Below are 24,115 nucleotides of genomic sequence, written 5' to 3' on the forward strand. Positions count from 1 at the left end.
CAAAACAATTCTGGGCATTGGTTTCCATTTAAATTTGTAGAGTTACCCCATGACATAAAAGACACTGCAAAAAAACGTTTTTGTTGTTGTCTCTAAATTGTCTCTCTTTTCTTAGCATCAGGTTTGACTACACCAAAAGAAAAATGTGTAACCAAATAGCCTCATAATCTAGAGGTAAAGAGAACTTTAATAAAAACTCAAATGCACAATTCATATGGAAAATACATTGATGGACTTGACAGAATTAAAGTTAAAGATTTCTGTTCCACGAAAGGCATCAGAGACAAAGTTATCAGATAGTTGACAAACTGGAAAAAGATTTTTAAAATAATCAAAATTAGCAAAAAGTTAACACCTAGAATATACAAGAATTTACAAATCCAGAAGAAAAAGATGACAATCCCAATATAAAGTATGGCTAAAACTAGGCAATTCATTTAAAGACAAATCGGAATTAGCAAGTATACAAAGAGATGCCCAACTCTTGACTCCCAATGGATCAGCAAAAATTAGAGAAAAGCCGGCTATTAATGAGATATAGGAAGACCGGCACTCCTGCCCACTGCTGCTGGGAGTGTACACTGACACAGCCATTGTAGATGGCAATCTGGGCATACTTACTGGAAATGAATATGATCCAGTAATCCATTCCAGGGGTGCATCCCAGAGAAACTTGAGCCCAGGTTCATAAGGGGACAGGCACAAAGATGTTCATTGTAGCAGCAGGTTAGAGGCAACTCGGTCTGTCACTGCAGGAAAGGGTAAATAAAATGTGGTGCATGCAGAGAGTACAACACTATCCAGCATTCAGAAGCAATAAGCTAGTGTTACATACAGCAACATGGGAAATCTCTAAATGAATGTTTATTTAAAAATTACAAACTGAATAAAGGCTACAGTATAAAGTATGTAAATTAAAAACAGATGCATGTATAAAACAGTACCATATATGTTTCCAGGAACCACATACATCAAAGATATCTGTGAACTTAGAGCTTAAATGCAATATAATGGTGCTTATAGTAAGGAGACTGGTCAATAGAGTTAAAATGGAGGATGAAAGCCAAAATAATAAAATGGAAAAAAAAGAAAGAGATGCCTTTGCACAGAAGTTGATGTATGTGCTGTACACAAGGAAGTATTATTAACTCAACACCATGAACCTGAGATCAAAAATACATAAGCAAACACTGAGGGGGTGTAGCTCAGTGGAAGAGTGCATGTTTCGCATGCATGAGGCCCTGTGTTCGACTCCCGGCACCTCCAAGCAGTAACTGGTCCTCAAAAACACATGAAATGAGCTAAAAGTATATAAATTATATAATGATAGTTCCTGTCCTTTGTAAGTTAAACAGGAAAAAATGTTACAACAGGAACAAAAATATATACCACACTCTCCTTGCTTCTTTACTAACTGTCATAAAACAGGCTAGGCTTGCATCCTTTTCTTAAGGAGACTGTTCCCTTTGTCCCCTCATCCTCAGTGATCGTTACCCAACCAATGACACCGTTCAAGACATAATTTGAGTTCTACTTCTCTATAAAACCTTTTAAATTGTTCCATTCATGTAAATATCTTCCTGAAACCAGTTACTTTTATAAGCTCTACCACAACATCTAAGACAACAATATATTGAATATATTGTCCTCTATTGCTCTGTATTATGTTATGCCCAGGGCTTCCTCTACCAGATGGTAACTTCCTAGAGACCAGGGAGACTTCTTCAGAGCTTTCTGTCGTGCCTAGAACAGTGTGGCATACATAGGAGTATCTCAGTAAGTATCTGGATTAATAGATTTTCAGACGAGATTTGGAATTGTGGTAGCAAGGGACAGATAAATGGGATTATAACTGATGGCTGAAAAAATTTCTCCTTTTGTAGCTAAGAACTAGTTTTAAAAGTAGAGGAGAAAGAGGTAGAATAATTGCTATCACACTGTGAACAGAGTAGCCCTCTGATCAATGAAAGAGATGAAGTTTGCTTTAGGTTCCTCTTTTTCCCCTTTTCTTGAGGTTTTCTTGTCTAGGACTATCACTATTACTTTCCCTGAACACCTAAAGAATTTTGTTTTCACTTCAATCTACAAACTAAAATTAAGAGCCAACTCAGAACGTGCTTCTTCAACCTAGAACACTGTTCATCAGCCCGTTCCCACTTTTAAGGGAAACACCCATCTTTTGTTTTTGATGGAAATTATCATTTTGTTATGATTACCAAGTGTATGAACTAATTTTTACATACTAAACTATGGTGGATCATTCCTCTGGAGGCTGTGGAGGGAAGAAACACCCTGTTACAGTGGAGTTAGTAAACTGAGTTAGATTCTCATTGAGTTTCAGAATCTCATTTAGCTGTGCTCTGCATATAATTTGAATGAAAGCCAAAGGTTGCCTCTGAAAGGGAAATTGATCTTTGCGTAGGATCCAACAGGAAGTTGGAAATTTAAAACGAGAAGATACATGTAGCTTGCTCAGCCCTTTGGAAGGTGCAAAAGAGATTGGATTGGCTCCAGGAAATGTGGTTGAAGGCAAAGTAATGCTAAGTGGAAAGAATCAGGGATATGATGTAATGAGACAAGCGTACAATATCCATTTCAGGCATTTACTAGTTTTGTGATCTGCATAGAGTCGGTAAGCATCTCTGAACCTTTGCTTTTTTTTTCGTATGATAAAGAGATGGTGAGATCTCTAATTCATATTTGTCTATGAATGTTATCATCACCTAGAAAGATCACTTGGCAGCTGAAGAAAATTATGAACAGACAAGAGCTTAGGAACATAAAAAAAGAAACTGAGCTTCATTCATTTTAGTAACTGGCTAGTAATGAAAGGGGCCTGAAACATTGTAGGTACTCAATAAAAATCTGTTGAATGAATGCATCAGAAAAATGGAATAGATGAGAGAGGACGTAAAGTTAGAAGAGGGCACCAAGAGCAAATGGACTCTCAGGCCAGGCATGTAGGAGGCAGAGGAAAGAACTTACAAGGCAGATCAGAAATTGTCCTCTTCACCCAGCTGTCAGGACCAGGGAAAAGCTGCAGGACCCAGGTAGCTGGAGCATCAAGTGCCGAGAGCCCACTACCTATAGAAGACATTAGCAGGCTCATGTTAGAGAACTGAGATTCACAGTAGTAACGCCTACCCAAAACAACCTTAAACAACAGATCTGAACATTTGGATTTTCTGTGAGGCAGCCAGAAGGCAAGGTGAGGAAGGGAAGTGAGGAGTTCCATGAAGTTGTCATAGGTAAAACCACACAGACACATGCTTAAATACAAGCTACCATTCACTAGTAGGATAGACACGGGCCAAACAATGAATCTCTCCGAGACATCTAGAAAATGAAGACTTTAATCCTGAATAATGAAAATTATAGTAGCTACTCTGTAGAATTGTTTTGAAGATGAAATCAGTGAATATATGAAAAGAACCTAAAACAAGCTTAGCATGATTTTTAAAAGTGTGAATATCATTATTGTGTTTGTTGTTATTGGAGCTTTTATGCCCCATAAGGTGTGTATCAGCCAACTCAGTTTTTGTCTTGACTTTAGTTCAAGAACTCGTAATTTGTAAAGTGCTTCTTTATTTTGGGGTTTATTTTTGGGTCTTCTTCCTCCTTAGTGCTCTCTTAAAAGGTCCCCCCTCCCTCCGATTCTAATTTTGTCTTAGCAGCACTGAGGACAAAGGTCCTTTCCATGGTTAATCCAGGGAGGCTAAGGGGCTGGTGTGGCTGTGGTTTGGCCAACCAGGCCCAGGATCTCAGATCCCAGAGAAGCAGCAGAGCCAGGGCAGAAGCAGGGAAGGGCAGGAGTGGAGACCTGGAGGACTCCAGGTAAGAGATGGACTACACCACGTTCAATGCTCTGAGACCACCTTCGCAGTAGGAGATGATGGCCAGCGAAGTGTTTGTTTCCTTGTTCGTAACATATTCCTTTGAATGGAGAAGAAGCCTCTTGACTCATAAGGCAACTGTAAGATACACACTGTTTGTAAAATGCATACTTTTAACAGTAGACAAAGTTAGATAGGATGTCAAAACTCTGCAACTGAACAGATTAATAAGAAAACGAATCTAAGGTTTGTTATGGAAATCGCATTAATACAACCTGCCGGTGGATATACTAGTGTCAACGAACAATATGGCTCGTTTACCACTGCCAAATCAAATTTTCAAAGATATTCAGTCCTGGTGACAAGTGTTCAACTGTTAAGCACAGGTTTTAGCTAGCTGTGAAGTTCCCTTCACCCCCAGGAGGTTGTGACTGACAGCCACAGGCCTCGTGCTCTCCTGGGGAGATTACTCCCCTTCAGATCCCGGAGCAAACACAGTTTTGGGTTTTCCTCCTCAGTTAGGAGGCCAGCCGACTATTCCAGCTCGGGGAGGAGAAAGAACAGGCCCGAGCGTGCCGAAGGGAGCGGCGGGGAAGGCAGGGCGCGGCCCCACTGCTCATTTGGGGCCCCAGCGTTCCTGCTGGGAAACCGTTTTCCAGCGCTTCCATCCTTGTCAGGTCCACAATCAGGGGAGATAAAGCACGGTTTCTGCTCCAAAAACGTGCTTGACTCCTAAAGCCGCGAGGGGAGATAAAGCCTAGGGAACACACTCAGGTAAAGCCGTGTGACCCAATGGCGGAAAACCGAGAGGGTGCTGCACACATCGTGCGCGACGCGGCTTCGGTTTGTTTGCCTCGAGCGCTCAGGGAGGGACAGACGAGAAGACAGCACTGCACTGACGGACCGGGGGCTGGAGATGGGGGCCCGCGACGTGCTGGGATGCTCTGCAGGAGAGGAGGAGGTGTGAGGGGACAGGCTGGCGGCGAACAAAGGCGCCGTCGGGGCCGCGGACCCAGGCGCCCGGCGCCCTCAGGCAGCGGTGCGGCCGCCACAGGAGGCGCGGCGCCCCGCGAGGCCCCGCCCCGAGCCCCGCCCCCGGCGCCGGGCCAATGGGAGCGCGGGATGTTAGCGGGTGGGAGGCGCGGCCGCGTTGCTACAGCCGGAGCTGGGCGGTGGCGGGCGCTGTCGGAGGAGGCTAGGCGAGCTCTGTATGGTGGCGCCATGGAGGGGCTGGAAGGTGAGGAGGGGAAGGGATGCGGACCGGGGGCAGCTGGGGGGGGGGGCCCTGGACCGGTCCCGGGGGGGCCAGGGCAGGAGGGGAGCGGCAGACCCCGCCGCACCCCCGGAGGCCGCGGCTGGCTGGAGCCCGGCAGCCCCCGATGAGGTGGAGCGGGTGGTCCTCAGGCTGCCCCTGCTCGGACGGTCTCAGCCGGGCTTCGCCGCCCGGAGCCTGATCCTGCCTCCTAACACGCCTGCAAACCCCTTCCTACCATTTTCTGGTCTTGCCTGACTCCTGAGTTTCCTTTTTGGTAATCACAGCCTCTGGCCAGATTTTATTTTCCTTGCAAGGTGGCCTCTGCATTAATGTCCACGGCCTCCCCGCCTCCAGCCTTTTCTGGGGCCCCCTGGGTGTGTCTCCATCCTCAGCTTGTGACACTTTCCTTGGCCAGTTTGCCTAGGTCACCGTTTTTCCCTTTCTACAGCATCTTCTATGGAAGGGATGCCAAGAGCGTCTTCCAAGGAAGTGTCACTGGCCAGCTTTAGAGCCGGGACAATAGAGTAACGGAAGGATTTAAGGGTTTGTTCACGACGACTCTGTAAGGAAGGGCCAGCATTGGTTCCCTATCTTTCGGTTTATCCTTATGCTGTAACCATGACTCCAGATTTTGCTTTGTTCTCAGTTCTTTCACTTTTTCTCCATTCTCTTTACCCATTTTATCCTGTGTAATACAGCATTCGCCTAAAAACAACAAAGGAAAAAAAAAAAACCAACTAGCATTGGCAACAGCAGTTTCAAGATTCTTTTTTCAAATTGTGGTTAATCCTTCTGATGAAGAATAAGCCTGCAGAATTGATAGATCCTGTTGTCTTGATTTAGCTCTTTTTTCCTCCTCATTTGCATCGATCCAGGTGGAATTAATAAGCAGAGGCATTGACCCTCTAGGCATCGTTGCATGCTGCAAAGTAAATGCTTTCAGGTTCTGTTATGAAGTGAAAAGTAATAACGGGTAACTTTTTCCAGTGACGTAAGCTCACCAAAATGCACATGTGATAATGAATATAATAGTATTTCATGCTTTTGCTCTGAGATGGGGCTCCTATAGTAAAAACCTTGTGGATGATAGATAATCAAAAATTCTGATAATTTGCCATTTGTGGGAAGCTGCAGCATGTTATGATGAATGAAAGTCTTGTTCTTTGCTTGTTTATTTTAGGCAGATCATTCAAGTTTCAATGGAATAGGAATTGTAATGATAGTACTCCTTACTTTCAAGATACTTTTGTTTAAAAGACTTCTTGGAGGCAGCTTATTTATTTATTTTTTTTACAAATTTTAAAACGTGGTGGCATAGTGGGTAGGATCATGGGTTCTGGAATTCTCACAAGGTATCGTAATACACATAATGTGCTTTAGAACAGTTTTTCTGCAGATTTTTATTGTTTTGTTTAACATTTATAATTAAGGCAAAGATCTTCATCTGATTTTTGACTTGTGTATGCTGAGCACCTAAAACTGTCTGACACAAAGTAGGTGCTGGACATTTGTTGTTAGATAAATGACTTTGTCTATGGTGGGCACCATTGTAGCCCTAGGGATGCAGCAAAAAATCGAAAGTCAAAGCCGTGCTCTCATCAAGCCTACCTTTTAGTGAACCTTATATTTTAGCAGTGCTAAAACATTACTATTGAAACCTTACTAAGAATGCTTTTAGAATATAGTGAAAACCTATTATAATACTCAGTTACATGGGTGGAGAAATACATGAATTCTGATCTAGTATGCTATGTTATGATGGGCGTGTTTTATGGGCCCAGCTTGTGATGTATCATGTTAAAAAGTACTTAACCTTTACTTGTCGTTTGAATTTTTCTTTAACAAAATGAGTTGCTATCATTAACTATGATGTGTTTAATTTTAATGAATTAGGTTAAAATATGTGAAATTGTTCTTTTTGTATGGTGAAACAATTGACTATTGATAATTTCAAGTGGTTTAGACTAATAAAAGCTCTGACGGTTTCTTTTTTTTGAGTTAGGACAGTGTCTTTGTTTCCTTTCATTTTCTTCAAAGCAGTGCCTATTAGGTCATACTTGGCAAAGATCAAAACTTTGAGTCTTAAGGTTGCATTCATTAATTCATTCATCCATGCCTTCATTTGGTAAACCCTGATGCATTGAAACAGTGATAGATAAGGTAAAGTTTTTGCCCTGTTGAAAGTTAAAGTCTAGTGCCTTGAAAGTGTCTAATAAACATATTGCAGTATCCAGTAGAAAATCTTCAAGAGTTTGCTTAACATGTCATGGTAATTGAGTAAATATTGTACTGTTTGGCACTGGACTCATGTTTCTAGCTAAAACCAGTTACCAGACTAATCTTGATTGTAAAACAAGAAAATATATGAATCCTTGAAAAATTCTATTGAAGATTTTTATACTCTTTCTTATAACTTTTAAGTTATTTGCATGTAGATCATATACCACATAGATGTATTATTTTTGGTCTTCTGGGAAATTTGTGCTTTGTGGATTGTCAAGAGATGAGCTATTAGCCTGAACACTGCATCTCAAAACCAAATATGAATTACTGCTTATGATTTTGTATAATCTATATCTAAGCACTTCTGCATTGTGTGGGAAATCAGAGCAAACCCTTTAATTTCTTTTCACTGAAAGCTGGTGCCCTGTAGGTATATCTAAGGGCAATAGAAGTAGTTCTAGACCTCGGAGAGTTCCAGTTTCTCTTAAGCTTTTCATCTGTAAAATGGGAAGATGATAAACTCTAAGCAGATTTTATCCGTATACAGTATTGTCATTCCTTTCACAAGATCAGGCTGCTTATTCCTCTCTTTGACTGTTAAAATTAGTAGATCTTAGTATACTATCCTCTAAAACTTAATTAGAAGTCTGATCGCTCGTCTCCAGTGTAGCCCTTGATCTAGTTAAAGACAGCCATCCTGTCCCATTAGGGTTTCTTTTTTGTTTTGTTTTTCCCTGATCTAAACACCTGCTAGTTGACTGAATAATTCTTCATCTTTGTTAACTTACCTAGCATTTGTTGTTTTTTGGTACTGAGTTGGATACTGAGGTGGGATTTTGATAGCCAGTGTGTTGGAAAGCCCTGAGTTTGGATCCTTGGTTTGTTTCTTTTTAGATCTATGATTTGCACATTTTGCTTAATCTGAACTTAGGTTTCCTCAGCTATAAAAGTTGGAGCTATTCAATACCAATCTACCTGAACTATACTGAGTAGTAAATCATGTAACATATAAAGCATTTTGCGAAATGCCTGCTATATCCAAGGCTTGTACCCCCTCAGTACTTGTTTATTGGATGGATAAAATCACAGGAGGTGTGTTAGGAGCTTAAGCATGGTTCAGTATGGGTAAAACAGCATGCTTGGAAGGGATTGTGGGTGATCTCACTAGATAGCTATGGCAGTAGGATAGATTGGAGAAGGGAGAGGTGGGAGATAACGTGTATGTGACGAAGATTTGAACTAAGGCAAAAGGAGCAGGAATTAAAAAGGGAGGATAGACTTAGAAGGCATTTCTGAGATGGAAAGATGAGATATGATCACTGAATGTGAGAGAGAAAAGGAAACAAAGATAAAACAGCTTTATTGCTTGGACGAAGAGGTCATATTAGTATCTTTAACCAAGAGGAGGACCAAGTTTGGGAGATGAGGTAATGAGTTGGCTCCAGAAATGTTGTGTTTGTACAGCACTTGGGAGATATCTGGTGGAAAAGCCTCACAGCTCCTTGGAAATATCTATCTGGAGTTTTTAGTTTAGTAGTCATCAGCATATGACTGACAGCACATGGATGCATTCACCCAGGAAAGCTATGTTTAGCAAAATGGGGAAAGACGCTTGGGAGGAACTGATGCTTTAGGGTCGAGCAGGAAGGGAAATTGGAGGGAGGGGAGTCTTTAAAGAGGTTTAAAAATTGTCCAGAAAGGGAAATGGGGGAGAAACTTACTTATTGAGTTTATTGAATATTTATTGAATAGTGAATATGTGCCAGCACCTGGTATTCCTGGAGGTCAAAGTATTAACCAGGTCAAACCCTGCTTGGTTTATGAGATCGGCAAAATTTGGGCTTAGGAGAGAGAGAAGTCACTGACGCCAAGAAAGAAAGGACTTCGAAGGTGGAAGGGATTGATCAGCAGTGCCTCATGCTGTAGAAAGATCCAGAGGATGAGGATTCAAAAGAGGGCTTTGAATTTGACAATTAGCAGATTAGTGGTGAGCAGTTGCCTCTGTTTCTTAAGGTCCCTAATGTCTCCTTATTATAGAAACTTTCCCTGATCCTACCCTCTTCCCAAACATACATAACCTTACGACTGTCTTCCCTCACTCTACTCTGTTTTTCCACATTGTGCTTATCGCAGCCTGACATTTTATATATTTAGTTGTTTTTATTTGTGTTTCCGTTATTAGAACAATAGAAGCACCATAAGATCAGAGTCTTTGTTTTTTTCATCACTGTTTGCCTACCTCCTAGAACAGTCCCTGTCTCAGGCTGGGTACTCAATAAATAGATAATAATTGGGTACTCAATAAATAGATAATAACTGGGTACTCAATAAATAAATAAATAAAACGAATAGACCTATTTTAATATAGTGGTTAGGCCTGATAATATAACAGTTTGCCTGCAGTTCTGGTAAGGAGAGAAGGAGGTAGAGGGGAGCTAGTCAGTAAATGTAAGCCAGTGTTTCAAAAAAAAGGGTGCTACTCAGGACATTTGTCCTAAACATCTCTTAGGGGCAGCAGGATTTCTTTTGGGGAAATAATGGCACACTAAATCTCTTTTTTAAGACTAAGGAAGTTCTGGTCTGAGAAAACCCATTTGTTTAATCTAGCATTTTCTCAACATTTGACCATTGGAGCAAGGGAGTTGAGGGTGATTGGTGAAAGTCGTGGAAACGACTAGTCAGGGTCAGACGGGGTGGGAAGGGAAGTGCAGCCAGGAACGCATTATCAAGAAAATGCAAGTCACTCTGAGATCAAGAAACTGATGTAGAGAGGGGTAAAAGGTGGAGTCTGTGGTTAGAGAGGGAGCTTTGAGTTTTTTAAGAGTCCAGAGGAGGGCCCTTTCTAAGTTGCTTTAAGAGTGGTCGTTTTTGCTGAACTGGAGTACAGATGGCTGAAGTGGAGCGGAGGGGGAAGGTTATGTGTTGGGTAGGTGAAGTGTGAAATTGAAATGTTGAAATCTAGGATGAGCTGAAAAAGGAAAATCTTCTGCAATATTAGAGATTGTTGACCTAGAAGTAATTAGATTTTAAAGAGGTTGGTAAGAAGAACATGGTGCAAATGTCATGTGCTTCAAAGAGAGATTTATTGAGTTTTAAAGTTGGATTCAGATGAGCACTGGCCAGTGGTGAGGAAATACATGTGCTACACAGAGCCCAGAACTGTTCTTAATTTCCAAGATTTCTTTTCTTTTGAAAATGTTCTTTCTCATTTTTAAAATGTATAGATTTTAGAATGTCATAGCTATTTAAGATAACAGCGTATTATTTCACATCACCTATATAATAGTGTTATATAAAGATACCATTTCAAGCCTTGTTATCGTGCAGGTTTTGAGGTTGCTAAATAACGGACGGCACCTCATAACAGAATCAACGTGTGCTCGATAAGTTTTGTAAGGAGGGATTGGCTTTTGAGAGTTTTAGAATATTCAAGTGCTTTGTTTACTTGGTTCTGTCCATCAGTTCGACTGCTACTTTCAATGATGTTTGCTCTCTCCCCTTGCATATCATCTCTTTACTGTATTTTACAAGCCACACAGTTCGCTAGCTTTTGCTGCTCAGGAGGGTTTAGTGGAGTTTGTCTGCATGCCCTGGAGAGTAGTGGTTTTTTTTCATTGTGAAGCGTTTTTGTATATAACATCTGAGTTAAATTTTAAGGCCAATTGAGCAGATATCCTTATTTAACAGATGTTAAACTGAAGCTACATGTAGGATTAGTCATACATTTTCTTCTATTTGCTGTTGTGAAGACTTTTCCAAGCAGGAGAAAGGCCATGTTCTTTTGCTGTAGTTCTTGCAGATTCTCAGCTCTGCATATAGACAAGTGGAAGTGATTTCCTCTACATACTACACACTACCTGAAGCATGCATTCCACCATCTGCAATTGGTCCGTTGGCTTAATCATTCTTTTATGTGACCAACTTTTTTTTAATCTAACTCCAGTAAGGGAGGTGTGTTAGTGTCCATGTACTTTTCTTGCTAATGTGATTTTAAGGTAGATTTTATTAAATAAATATGGTATGTTTATTATGGTTTATTAGAGATAGAAGGGGCCACAAATTAGGTCATTTAACTTAACTTCCTTATTTTATACAAGAATCTGAACCTTAGAGAGATTAAATATCTTTCCCAGGGATTCAGTTCTAAGTGAGAGCTGGGTCTTGAACTTAGATAATCAGAGACAAATTCCAGTGCTTTCTTTACTACAGTGTCATGTCTTTTAATGAATACTATTAAAACAAAATGTGGCTTTGTGACTCTAAAGCCTAAGCTGCTTCATGACCTGTTGGTAGAAGTTCTTTCCAGGGCATGTTGACACCAACACACATGCACATGAAATATTTTCTGAATTAAAGGGCTGTGCTCTGTGACTAGCTAATATAAGAGGAAATTATAAATTTATATATATCTTTATTTACTTTGAATGAAGTAGCAACGTTAGTTTTCTTTTTTAGTAATTGTTTTGAAATGCTTTCTCTTCGATGCTATTTCTCTTTTTTATTCCTTTTAGTGATAATGATTTCCTTTTCCTTTAAAGACTATGTGAACATGTTTGATAACTTGTATGAATTCATCCCAGGAGTTGGATTTTATTATATAATAGTATTCTAGTTGCTGTTAGGTTAAGTTTTAAGTTTTTGAATTAAAAAAATGGGAGATGATTTGGTTCTTAGATATAGTAAAGTAAAGAAATGGGGACTGTTAGCTTTGTGAGAGCAATGATTGTGTTATTCCACCCTTGTGTCACTATTGCTTGGTACATGCTTGGCAAGTAGTAGGTGTTGAAGTGGGCACTCACGTTATTTCCTTGTGTTGAATTAATTTTTCCCAATAATTAATTTTTTGTAAGATTTTGCTTTGTCATCCATTTAGCAGGGAGGTACTGAAATATACTTTTAAGCAAGTAAAATATGTGATACTTTTTCATGTTTTGTATTGATGAATTTTTAAATCATTGCTTAGAATTTAAAGGAATACATGAAAACTATAAATAAGCAGGCTTAGTAGATTATGCAGCATGTGGTATCACTTGACCATCCTTATGAAGACATTCTTAATGTATTAATGGATTCCATCCAGCAGCTGCCTCAACTTTTCTGGATAGTTTAGTGGAATTAAGTGATCCAGATAAATGAGATTGGTTTCCCTACAGAATCTAGCCTCTGGTATTGGAGAAGGACAAATCAGGCAAATCTTAGCTTTGCTTTTGTGGTGACCACTGCTTAACTGCCACCATACAGACATTGCCTCCATCGGAGATGACAAATAGTCACTATCTACCACTAAAATAGGGCTGTGGAGTGTTAAGAGAATGAGAGAACAAAGCAGTTCTTCTGTTGCTGTTTGGTTGTATCCCACTGATGGCTAGTGTGATTCTCCTGGGTAGTTTTCTGTGAACTCACTAAATGCCTTGGAACAAATTATATGAAGTCATAAATACTTTTTTCGTGAGTTTATTTATGTTATTCTAAAAGAAAATATTTTTCTATTTGTCTTTCATGTGATAAAAGAATTTTAACAATCAGTAAAATATTCAGCAGAAAGTATGGTAAAGTTATAGGTTCAAGTATCATTTTTAGAAAATTGCAGGTATCAAATAAATTTACGTTTGATATTTGGCTAGATAATAAAATGACAAATTGACTCAGTTATGTAGAATTTCAAAGAATATAGTTTTTTTTTCTTTTTCTCTTTTTAGTAACAAAATTTGTTGTATGCAGGTACTTGATAGATGTATTAATTTTTAATTGAGTAAAAGTTGGCTGCTACTTCTTTATTTAATGAATTATTCCCATAAGGTCTGAATATCTCAATTTGCTGGTCCAATGAAGCTTAATATGTTATATGTATAAAATAGTGAACAGTTCACATAATACAGGTAGTTTGCATAATAACGAGGTGATCTTTTCCTTAAGGTGTTATATGTTCTTCCTATTGTCTGGTGTTAAAGAGAACAAGATGCTTTTTATCTTAGACTCCCTAGATCATCTCAGGAAGCTACCTCACTGATCGCCAATGTTATTTCTCAATGCTTTGAAGATTAATAATAAATAAAATTAACCTTAAGATAAATTTGGTTTTTCCTTTTTTTTTGTTTTTGAGGAAGATAAGCCCTGAGCTAACATCTGCTGCCAGTCCTCCTCTTTTTGCTGAGGAAGATTGGCCCTGAGCTAACATCCATGCCCATCTTCCTCTACTTTCTGTGTGGGACGCCTACCACAGCATGGCTTGCCAAGTGGTGCCATGTCCGCACCTGGGATCTGAACCGGCAAACCCCTGGCCACTGAAGCATAATGTGTGCACTTATCCAATGTGCCACCGGGCCAGCCCCTAAATTTGGTTTTTAAAGTTTAGTAATTTACAATAGGGATAACCCATAAATTAAGAGAATGTGACAAATTGATTTGGTTAAAATAAAAGAAAACTAGGTATTTCCAACCGTATCAGTTTGGTTATCCTTAAATCATGACTGCTGTGTTTGACCTGGGCTTTTTGACCACCGATAACTCTTTAAGTCTTGTGCCCATTTTAATTGATAGTGTTCCTTATTTCAAAATGAAACGAGATTTTTCACAAAAACTGACAACTTACATATAAAACTAAAGGAGGAGCTTAAAATTTGGAAGTTTCACAGTTTGAACTATAGAATTGATTAAATTCTTTTCCATTTTAGAAAATGGAAGTGTCCAAGTTGGAGAATTATTACCTTGCAAGATTTGTGGAAGAACATTCTTTCCAGTGGCATTAGTGAGTACCTCTTTCCTTTTGGGGTTTGATAGGTCAGTAATTGTTCAATGCTCAGCACAACTCACATGGGAAGAACCTCTGTGGGATAATTTAAAGAGATACTGGCTAGTGTATGAATGTCCCCTGACTACAGACTCCTTTTAAATAATGACAGCTTCCTTCTTAACCTTTGAAAAATGTCTTGCCTACACTCACTTCAGTGATTTTTGTTGTTATTGATTCACTAGTTTTCAAACCATTTCAAAGCATTCAGCTGAGGTTTTACAGGGAAGAAAAGTCTTCTTTGCCCTTATTTATTTATTTAATTAAACTATATAATCATCATAACAGCTACAGCTTGTATAATCAGGTTTGGGAATAAGCACCAGGTACTTTTGACATATACAACTCAATTTATGGGAACAGATGTATGTGGGTCTACTGGAAAGTCTCCTGCTAGGCACACTTTCATTATTTTTTTAATACTTAAGAGATTTTATTCTAATGGCTATAATTACAGTGCTTGTTTGTCGAAATGAAAACTGAAAGTGTGTTTAAAACAGTTAATTACTAATCGTGTGTTGAAAGTATGAGAGGCTGCGGGATGCTGGCCCAGCTAGTTCTGAGTTTCCTCTGTTCTCAGATAAACTTTAACAGTTTCACCCTGTTGAGTGTTTATCAAAATACAAAAGAAAAAAAGTGCATTTAGTGCATGATGTCATCAGTGAACACATTTTATTTAGGGGAGGGAGAATGATTACTTAGCCAGTAGATTAATTGGAGGTCCATTAGGAGAGCTTCCATTGTAGTGTCCTTAAACTGAATAAATGAATGATTGAATGAATGAGTTGGCAGTCATATTAAAGAAGCTATAGGAGTGGAACACTAGGTAGCTCAAGAAAAATCCTTGGTAAAGAAAGGTAGAAAGCTTGAATTACAGAAGAGAGGAAAGGGGTGATTGTGGAGGAAAGACACAAATCTGACCTCTTTGTCTCATTGTTTTATGTTAACGTACTGCTATCCTGTTAACTTTAGTAACCCAAACTATTGTGTGAACTTCTGTAATTTTACCACTAACGCATTCTTCTCCATTGACATTATTTTCCTATTGTCTGTTTTCAGGTATTTAGTGATGAAGAGAACTTTTTTCCCCACTCAAACAGCTTTGACTTGGTTACATTATTTTCCTTATCTTAGCAGTGTGAAAACTAGGAGAGTATTAAATATCTCTTAATAAAATTTTGGAAGAGTATTTATCTGTACTTTCTCGTGAGAAAGATGACTTATATCACATATTATGTATACTTTATAATGATTTTAGTAAAGCAAGGTATGTCTTATTTATGTATTATTATTATTTCATCTTCAGATTTTCAAACTGGTCTCAAATGGCAATTTAAGTAACGTTTTAGTCTTCTATAGAAAAGAGAATGACACATCGTTTTTCTTCACCTTAACAGAAAAAACATGGACCCATTTGCCAGAAAACTGCCACTAAAAAACGGAAGACTTTTGATTCAAGCAGACAAAGAGCAGAAGGAACTGATATTCCAACAGTAAAACCTCTTAAACCTAGGGTAATTATATGACCTTTTGAATAGTGTGAACCTTGCTGCAATATATATTGAAAAAATTATAATTATCTGTTATACTACGAGTGAAAAATAAGCAGAATTCTGAATCAAGTTCTCAGTTTAGAAATGATCAGAAACTTGTTTATTTCAAACTTCTGCAAAGGAGAGACCAAACTACTGTCTCAAACGCCAACTATTACTCTGAGGTTTTTGTAGCAGTAGAGAGCCAGTTGCTTAGCTGTAGGCTGGAAATAATTTAAAAATCCTCATATGTTCTTCTAAAGTCATTGTTAATTACTTCACATAAGAGTTTGTGTCTCTCTCACCATTAGTGTAATCACTATATACAAAAGTCAAGCTGGAGGGGCCGGCCCCGTGGCCGAGTGGTTAAGTTCATGCGCTCCGCTTTGGTGGCCCAGGGTTTCGCTGGTTCGAATCCTGGACACCGACATGGCACCACTCATCAGGCCATGCTGAGGCGGTGTCCCATATGCCACAACTAGAAGGACTCACAACTAAAAATGCACAACTATGTACCACGGGGCTTTGGGAGGCAAAAGGAAAAAAATAAAATCTTGAAAAAAAAAAAAAAAGTCAAGCTGGTATTTACAGACATCTTAGCATAATAAATATTGATTATCTTGATTGATGGGTTGTCAATATTTGTGATCTTATGCTTTCTGGGGAAGAGTTTTATCAGTTGCTCAATTGTCTACATATGGTCATTGTCAGCTTATTTTATTTCTTGGGACCAAAGCAACGAATATGATAATGTCTGTGATAATCCCTCATTAGTACCAACCATGATCTGTTCTATTGCTAAGAATAAATCACTTAAATACTTTGTCTGACATAGTTTTACAGAGCCATTTCAGTGAAATATTCAAAACCTGAGTAGCTGATTGAATAGATTTTTGGAAAAAACCCACCTTTCACTGGTGATAACTTCTAGTGACACAAGAAAACATTTTCCTATGGGGGAATTAATCTTACTAATAAAATCATTTGATAATAGAAAAGTCAGATATTCATCTTTATTTTTCAGTCTATGAATATTTAAAGGAAGGATGGTGAAGTTTGAATAAGGTACATAAACTGTTATTTGAAGTTTTCTTAGTAAGCTGCCAGATATATGATTGTATTAGCTTTAATTAGCTTGGATAGATAAACGAATGAAATGCTCAGAGGCAGTATAACACAGTGGGTGCGAAACCTGGCCCAGGAGTCAGGCTGTCCGGATTCAACCCTGGCTCTGCTGCTTACCCTGTTGTGTTGGGCCATTTACTTCATCTCTACTTCTGCTGAAGTGTGAAATGGTGATGTAGTGGTGGCATTGAGCTTGTGGGATGATTGTAGGGATTATTACATAGCCTTATCCATGGCAGTCTCTCAATAAATGTTAGTTATCCTATTTCTTTTGTAAGGGAGAAGGTTTGTACACTTAAAAAATTAATCTTCAGAAAAAAGCAAAGTGAAAACCATTGCTTTACCTTAGTAGTTTATTTTCTTGTTGCTTAAAGTATGATCCGTGGAGCAGTAGTATGAGCAATATTTGCGAACTTGTTAGAAATGCAGAATCTCAGGTTCCACCCAGACATACTGAAGTAGAATCTTCATTTTAAGGAAATCCTTGGGTGAGTCATATGCACATTAAAGTTTAAGAAGCAGTATATTGGAAGATCATGGTGTAGGTCTCAATATCTTTACCTGTATCAAGGAAATCCTACAAAAAGTCATAAGCAGAGTGGAGCAAAGTAAATAAAAGCTCTGTTTTTGGAGAATCGAAAGGCAGGCATAATCCACAGACTACAAAATATATGTAAGGACTGCCCAAAGCAACTGAGATCCGGGAGCAGCCACTCATAGAAGACGGGCAGGAAGTTGCTGGGGAGCCCATGGCCCAGAATCTGGGAATCTGCCACCTTCAAGGTGACTCCTTAAAGGTGAGGAGTGTTATCAGGAAGTATATGTCCCTTGTTTACTCCCACCAAGGCAGGAACTGGGATGAGCTGCAGGAACTTAGATAGCGGGGAACTGGGATGAGCCTGGCTGAAATGGGACAAAAGCCAGGAGAGAAGAAGTGGGGAGAAGAGGCACAGAGTTGAGGAGGCCCAGTGGCAGAGGCTCTCGGAAAGCACTGGTGAAAATGAAATACCCTTTCTGAAGGCGAGGGGCCTACTCTAAAGAACTGTGGCCTATTTTTGAAGTGGTCAGTGTGGGAACGGAGGGAAGCACGGCTGGCAGCAGTCACTCGTGGATGATGGTATTTTAGAGAAGCAGAAGAGGTAGGTCTATGTAATCACACAGAGAGGCTTTTTTTTTTTTTTTTTTAAAGAGATCGGCATCTGAGCTAACGTCTCTTGCCAATCTTTTTTTATTCTTCTCCTCAAAGCCCCCCACTACATAGTTGAATATACTAGTTGTGGTTCCTTCTAGTTGTGCTGTGGGACTCCGCCTCATCATGGCCTGATGAGGGGTGCCATGTCTGCGCCCAGGATCCAAACTGGCAAAACCCTGGGCCACCGAAGCTGGAGCGCACGAACTTAACCACTCAGCCAGGGGCCTGGCCCCAGAGAGGCCTTTACCTCTGTATCTTGTGCAACAGATAAGAAGGCTGTTGGTTTATGGAGCCTAGAAGGCTACCCTGGGCCTCTCCTTCTCCCTAAAACCTCTTGTAATAGTTGTACCAGGCACACCTAACTCTTCAAATAGCAAGTAGTAAAAAATGTTTCGCTGATCATTGATACAAGGAACCATGAGAAAAAAGGTTGAACGGAGCAGCAAAACTTAGCAGTAGGTGAGTAATGATCATTGTGGAGCAGATGACTGTTGTGATCAGACATTTCAGTATAAAATAAGAAACTTGAAGGAATCAGTGATCTCAAACACCTAGATTTGCTTACATTTATATAAGATCTTTTCATCTGTCTTCATGAGAAAGGTGGGTCTGTAATTGTTCTCTATCGAAGTTTTGTTGCTCTCATAAAAGTAGGTGGAAAGTTACTCTCTTGTTTTCTGTTTTTTGAAAGAGTTTGTAAAAGATTGATGTTATTTCTTCCTTAAATGTCTGCAAGAATTCAACAGTAAGGGCATCCAGGCCAGGAGTTTTCTATGTATGTTTTTAAATAATAGATTCATTTTTTAAAATAAATATAAGACTGTTATGATTTTCTTTTTTTTCTGGTATCTGTTTTTTGGTGTTTGTCAAGGATGTTGTCCATTTACTCTTCATTGTCAAGTTTATTAGCATTAAAGATTCTTTATAATTTCTCATTGTGTACTATTTTCTATTCCTTAGTAATTTATGTTTTCTCTTTTTTTCATAATTAGTCTTGCCTTATTAATGTTTTTAAAGAATCATCTTTTGACTTTGATTCAACATATATTCTTGATTTAAAAAATAAAGTTATGGGGCTGGCCCAGTGGCATAGTGGTTAAGTTCACGCACTCCACTTCAGCATCTCAGGGTTTGCCGTTCGGGTCCCGGGAGTGGAGCTAAGCACCACTTGTTAAGTCGTGCTTCGTGCTGTAGCAGCGTCCCACATAGAAAGTAGAGGAAGATGGGCACAGATGTTGTCTCAGGGCTAATCTTCCTGAGCAAAAAGAGGAGGATTGGTGGCAGATGTTAGCTCAGGGCCAATCTTCCTCAAAAAAACAAAAAGTCATAATAGGAATAGTTGGATATTTCAGCAGTATGGCAAAATAAATCTCTTGTAGCACACGAGCCAGCATCATGTTTGGTGGAAAAAGATTTAGAGGTCGTTCCATTAAAGTCAGGAACAAGAGTACGCTCCAACTAATGTAGTAAGTGCTAGCCGATAGAGTTAGGTAATAATAAGAAATTAGATGCGTAGGGACTGGAAAAGAGGAGGTAAAACTGTCACTATTGGGACATGATATACCTGGAAAACCCAAGAGAATTAGCTGTTAAATTACTACAAACAAAAAGAGAAGTCAGTGAAGTAATTATGTATAATAGTAATATACAGAAATTACCAGGTTTCATATTTCAAACAACCTCTTGAAACGTAAAAATGAAGAAAAGACTCTTTATAAAAGAACATCACAAAATATAAAATATTCAGGAATAAACCTTATAAAGGGACAAGACTTCCACAAAGAATATTTTAAAAAACTGCTGAAAGACACAAACAAATGCTTCTTCAAATGGAAATATATGTTCTTGGATAGATAGATTCAGCATAATAAAGATTTTATGTTCCTTAGGTTGTTTATGAATGTAATGTTTAATTTTTCCAGTTACTATAGTATTTTAAAAAAATTGGACAAGCTGATTCTAAAGTTAATATGGAAAAATATACATACAAGAATAACCAGAAAATATTGAGAGAGTAGCAAAATAAAGTTGATTAATCTATCAGATATAAAAATATTATGTCTTAATATTTAAAACACTAGTACTGACACAAGGATCATCAAAACAATGGAACAGAAGAGAAAGTTCAGAAATAAGCCCCCGTACAAAAGAGAATATAATATGATAAAGATGCTGTCTCAGTTCACTGGGGAGAAAAGTCAATAAAGGATGGTGAGTCAGCTGCATAACTATATTAAAAAACAAAAAGTAAAGTTGAACCCATATGTCACACCAGATATCAGGATAAATTCCAAGTGAGTGACAGACTTAAAATTTTAAAAATGAAACCATGAAAGTGCTAGGTGGAAACATGGAAGATTTCCATTTTGCCTTGATGTGAGGTTGGGCCTTACTAGGTTTGGCTGCAAATCCAGAGACCATGAAGAAAAGATCTGTAAATTAAACTACATTTTAAAAATAATTCTGCAGTGTGTATCAGAAGACCCTTAGACAAGGTCACAGGACAGATGTATTGTTGGGGAGGGTTAGGACTAGTCTCTGAATAGTTAGTACAAATTGTTAAAAAAAAAAAAATAAAAACACCAATAACAACATATAAGATGACCAGGCATATAAACAGTTCACAGAAAAGGCAATACAAATGATTCTTAATGATATGAAAAGATGCTCAATCTCATTCATTATAAGAGAAATGCCAGTTGAAACTAGAGAGAGAGAACTATTTTTCACTTGTCTAAACCCAGAAATTTGGTAGCATATTCCGTTGGAGAAATTACGGGAAAACAGAGAAATACACTCTTAGTGGGAGCTTAAATGGATGTAATACTTACTAAAGTCAATTTAGCAATGTCTGTTACAGTTAGAATTACATTTTAAAAATTGCATGTAATATAGTTGCATAAAGTTTCTTTTTAAAATTAGAGATTTAGAAAGGACATCATTTAAGGATTCCTGATAAGAGGACATTTAAAATAATACGGCATTTTGTCAAGTTTTATTTCAGTTTATCTAAAAAATGTTTTGAAACTGGTTTTTCTTTATTTATAGCCTGAACCACCAAAGAAACCATCTAATTGGAGAAGAAAACATGAAGAGTTCATTGCCACCATAAGAGCTGCTAAAGGCCTTGATCAGGCGCTTAAAGAGGGTGGCAAGCTTCCTCCTCCTCCTCCGCCTTCTTATGATCCTGGTATATGGGGCGTCGTTGATGGAAGTGTTCATGTGGGGAGAAGATAATGATAGAATTTTTATAAATTTCAAGTTGTTTTTAAACTTAATTTATCATAGTGGAACCTGATGAAGCATAATCTTTAAAAGCTTTGCTGTAAAATAATGATAGCCAGGCATTGAGGCTTATAAAGACACATCAGTGTTGAACATAGAAATCATTATCTTTTTATCTTAATACTTTTATTTAAACATAAAGCATTATAATACCATTTTTCAAATTATTGTAGTAACTATTAAATGTTAATATTCCAGGAAATATTTTAATCATACTTACTGTGGATTGAAATGTAGTCATTCAGTAAGATTCACATAGTTATGTTACCTCGTTCTTTGGTATCTTGTCATCTGGGAAGGAAAAAGATAGCATAATATTGCTTCTAAAATGTGCAATTCATGTGGGGAAACTACCATATAGACTGATATACCTAAATTTAAGTATTATTATATTTTCTTCATTGAATGGGTAAAAATTACTTAAGTTTACCAAAAGCAAGGCAAGATACTGTCAACCTTATTTGAGATATTGAGATACTGGAAGATTTAAAATAGCACAGTTGACACTTTGACATTGGTTATTAGAGTAGTCTAAAGAGGTAGTTATTTTAACATAAGTTAGCTGTTGTAGAGGAGAGGTTGACAAACTTTCTATAAAGGTCCAGATAGTAAATATCTTATGCTTTGCAGGCCATGAGATGCAACTACGTGAGTCTACCACTATTGCAAGAAATCAGCCTCAGACAATGTGTAAATGAGTGGGCATGGCTGTGTTCCAATAAAACTTTATTTATAAAAACAGACAGTAGGCAGGCTAGATTTGGCCCACGGGCCCTAGTTTGCCAACCCCTGTTGTAGAGTATTAGTAATTAACTTTAACGCTGTGAGTGTTTGTGAATGTTTCAAGTAGGTTTAGGTTTCTTCTTCTTCTACCTTAATTTTCCCTGTGAGGTTGAATTTTCTTTCTGCTTTGGAGGTATTTGTATATTACATTTTATTCAACATAGCTGTATTTCTCATGTTTGCATATGTTAGAGAGTGCCAGTTCTCAAGGATAATTTGGACTTTAGAAATGTTTTAATCTCTTAGTGCTGACAAAACAACTTCTTTGTTATTAGAGATTTTAGGCCTGCTTCGATAGTAAGGACAAATTTCTGAGCTTCAGATGAGTGTAAATTCTAAAGGACACACTCTTTGTAAAGTAAACCTGTTGAAATAAATTGACATATTTTTTGACAATCCAAAATTTTTTGTATTTATGGCTTATCAGTGTCTCATAAAATTGAGAACTCTTACAATGCTACAAAATTTGGTTCTGTCTGGGATAATTTTGAGATTTAATTCTGAAAGAAATTTTATTTACAGTATACATTGCATTTTGGAAGAATATTTTATCTTGGAAACATTTGCTGTTTCTTAAATTTGAATTAATTATGTTAATGAGGTATATTTTTATCACTTCTTCCATCTGTTGGGACCTCTAAGACAAAATAAAAGTTTAAAGTCAATTAAGCTATTCCTTGACAGTTTTCCTCTAATTAAAATAAAAGATTTTAACAGATGAGGCCAAATTTTAAAATGTAGTTTCAATGTATTATATTGTTACTATTTGACTGGTGTACTGTATAAAAATATGTATATATGATGAAACATATGGTATTATAGAGGCAAAAAAGAAGTAACATTTTTCCCTCTACTAATTGTTTTGTACTGAGGATTTATCTTTTTGTTCTTTTTTCCTCAAATTTGATTCTAAGCTGGTAGAAAATTGGAATTTATCATATTCTAGCAAACTTTTTCTTAAACATCCTTACTAAGTTTACCTAAGTCAGGTTGAGTGGTTATAAGGAGATGAGAGTTTTTGCTTATTAAATGTTATTATTTATGTTAAACATCTTGAATCACCATTCATAAAAGCTTATAAATCTTTATGTCGCTTTTCAAGTGTTGTTAATCTGTTTCTTTTTTCTGCCTTAGATTATATTCAGTGCCCATATTGCCAGAGAAGATTTAATGAAAATGCAGCTGATAGGCATATAAATTTCTGTAAGGAACAGGCAGCACGTATTAGCAATAAAGGCAAATTTTCTACTGATACCAAAGGAAAAGCAACTTCCCGGACACAGGTGAAATGCTCAATTTAATCCTTTTTACAAACAAATGAGAAAATGACTCTAGTTCACAATTTTGTCTTGATGCTTTACAGAACATTTAACTACAGTTCTCTCACCTGCTAAAATTTATATTTACTGTTAGGGATTTAGTAAAAAATTTGAATGGCTAATTGAGAACAAGTAATTTAATTAGTTAATTGAAATGGACTTGGTAGAGAGTTGAAAATAAACAGTTTTAAAGAGGTATTAGGAAAAAAGTAAGAAAATAAGTTAAAAATAGGTGAAGCAGAGTCAGAGGAAACTAGAGAGGTTAGAAGAGTGAGAAAATGGCAATAAAAATCGACATTTGAAGATCAAGTAAGTGCTGAATGTGACCGTGCTATATATGAGTAATACACAGAGTGAATGAAAGCCTGGGGTCAGATCCGAACCGCTGCTTTTGAATTTTTAGGGAAAGAACGTTTCATGTATGGAAGGCTTTGTTTCTTCATCTGTGAAGTGGTAATCTACACGATCATTGTGAGAAGCAAGTGAAGTAATGTATGTGAAAGCCCTTAGATGACCATAAACCATATAAGGAATTTGTTGTATAAAATTAATTTTTATAGTACTATGGTTTTTCTTTAAGCATATTGTTACACAAAAACTTTGATAATGTCGTACTTTTAAGCAAATTTCATTGTTCACAAAGCTTTCATTTGTAAACAGTTGTTTTAATACTGTAAATCTAGCAGGCAGTAAATAATCAAATCCATTTCTCTTGTTACTTATGAATAAAATGCTGGGTTAAAAGACTGTTATAATTGACGCTTCCTTGAGAGAATCC

At 37.7% G+C, this 24,115-nt stretch overlaps 1 protein-coding gene and 1 non-coding gene across 2 annotated transcripts in view; both read left to right on the top strand.

Annotated features, from left to right (window-relative positions):
* Window positions 1–1,194: 1,194 nt before the first annotated feature.
* On the top strand, window positions 1,195–1,266 carry TRNAA-CGC (transfer RNA alanine (anticodon CGC)). Its single transcript has one exon. It is a non-coding gene; the product is annotated as a tRNA-Ala (tRNA).
* Window positions 1,267–4,956: 3,690 nt separating this feature from the next.
* The window catches only part of ZC2HC1A (zinc finger C2HC-type containing 1A), a 48,192-nt gene continuing 29,033 nt past the window's right edge, over window positions 4,957–24,115 (top strand). Inside the window, exons 1-5 of the mRNA XM_046642520.1 lie at window positions 4,957–5,070; window positions 13,986–14,059; window positions 15,499–15,615; window positions 20,999–21,140; window positions 23,153–23,301. Coding sequence (XP_046498476.1) covers window positions 5,055–5,070; window positions 13,986–14,059; window positions 15,499–15,615; window positions 20,999–21,140; window positions 23,153–23,301 — 498 coding nt within the window. The 5' untranslated portion in view covers window positions 4,957–5,054. The remainder of the gene's footprint in view (window positions 5,071–13,985; window positions 14,060–15,498; window positions 15,616–20,998; window positions 21,141–23,152; window positions 23,302–24,115) is intronic.

Source organism: Equus quagga, chromosome 16 (genome assembly GCF_021613505.1).
Source record: "Equus quagga isolate Etosha38 chromosome 16, UCLA_HA_Equagga_1.0, whole genome shotgun sequence".
Classification (NCBI taxonomy): Eukaryota; Metazoa; Chordata; class Mammalia; order Perissodactyla; family Equidae; genus Equus; species Equus quagga.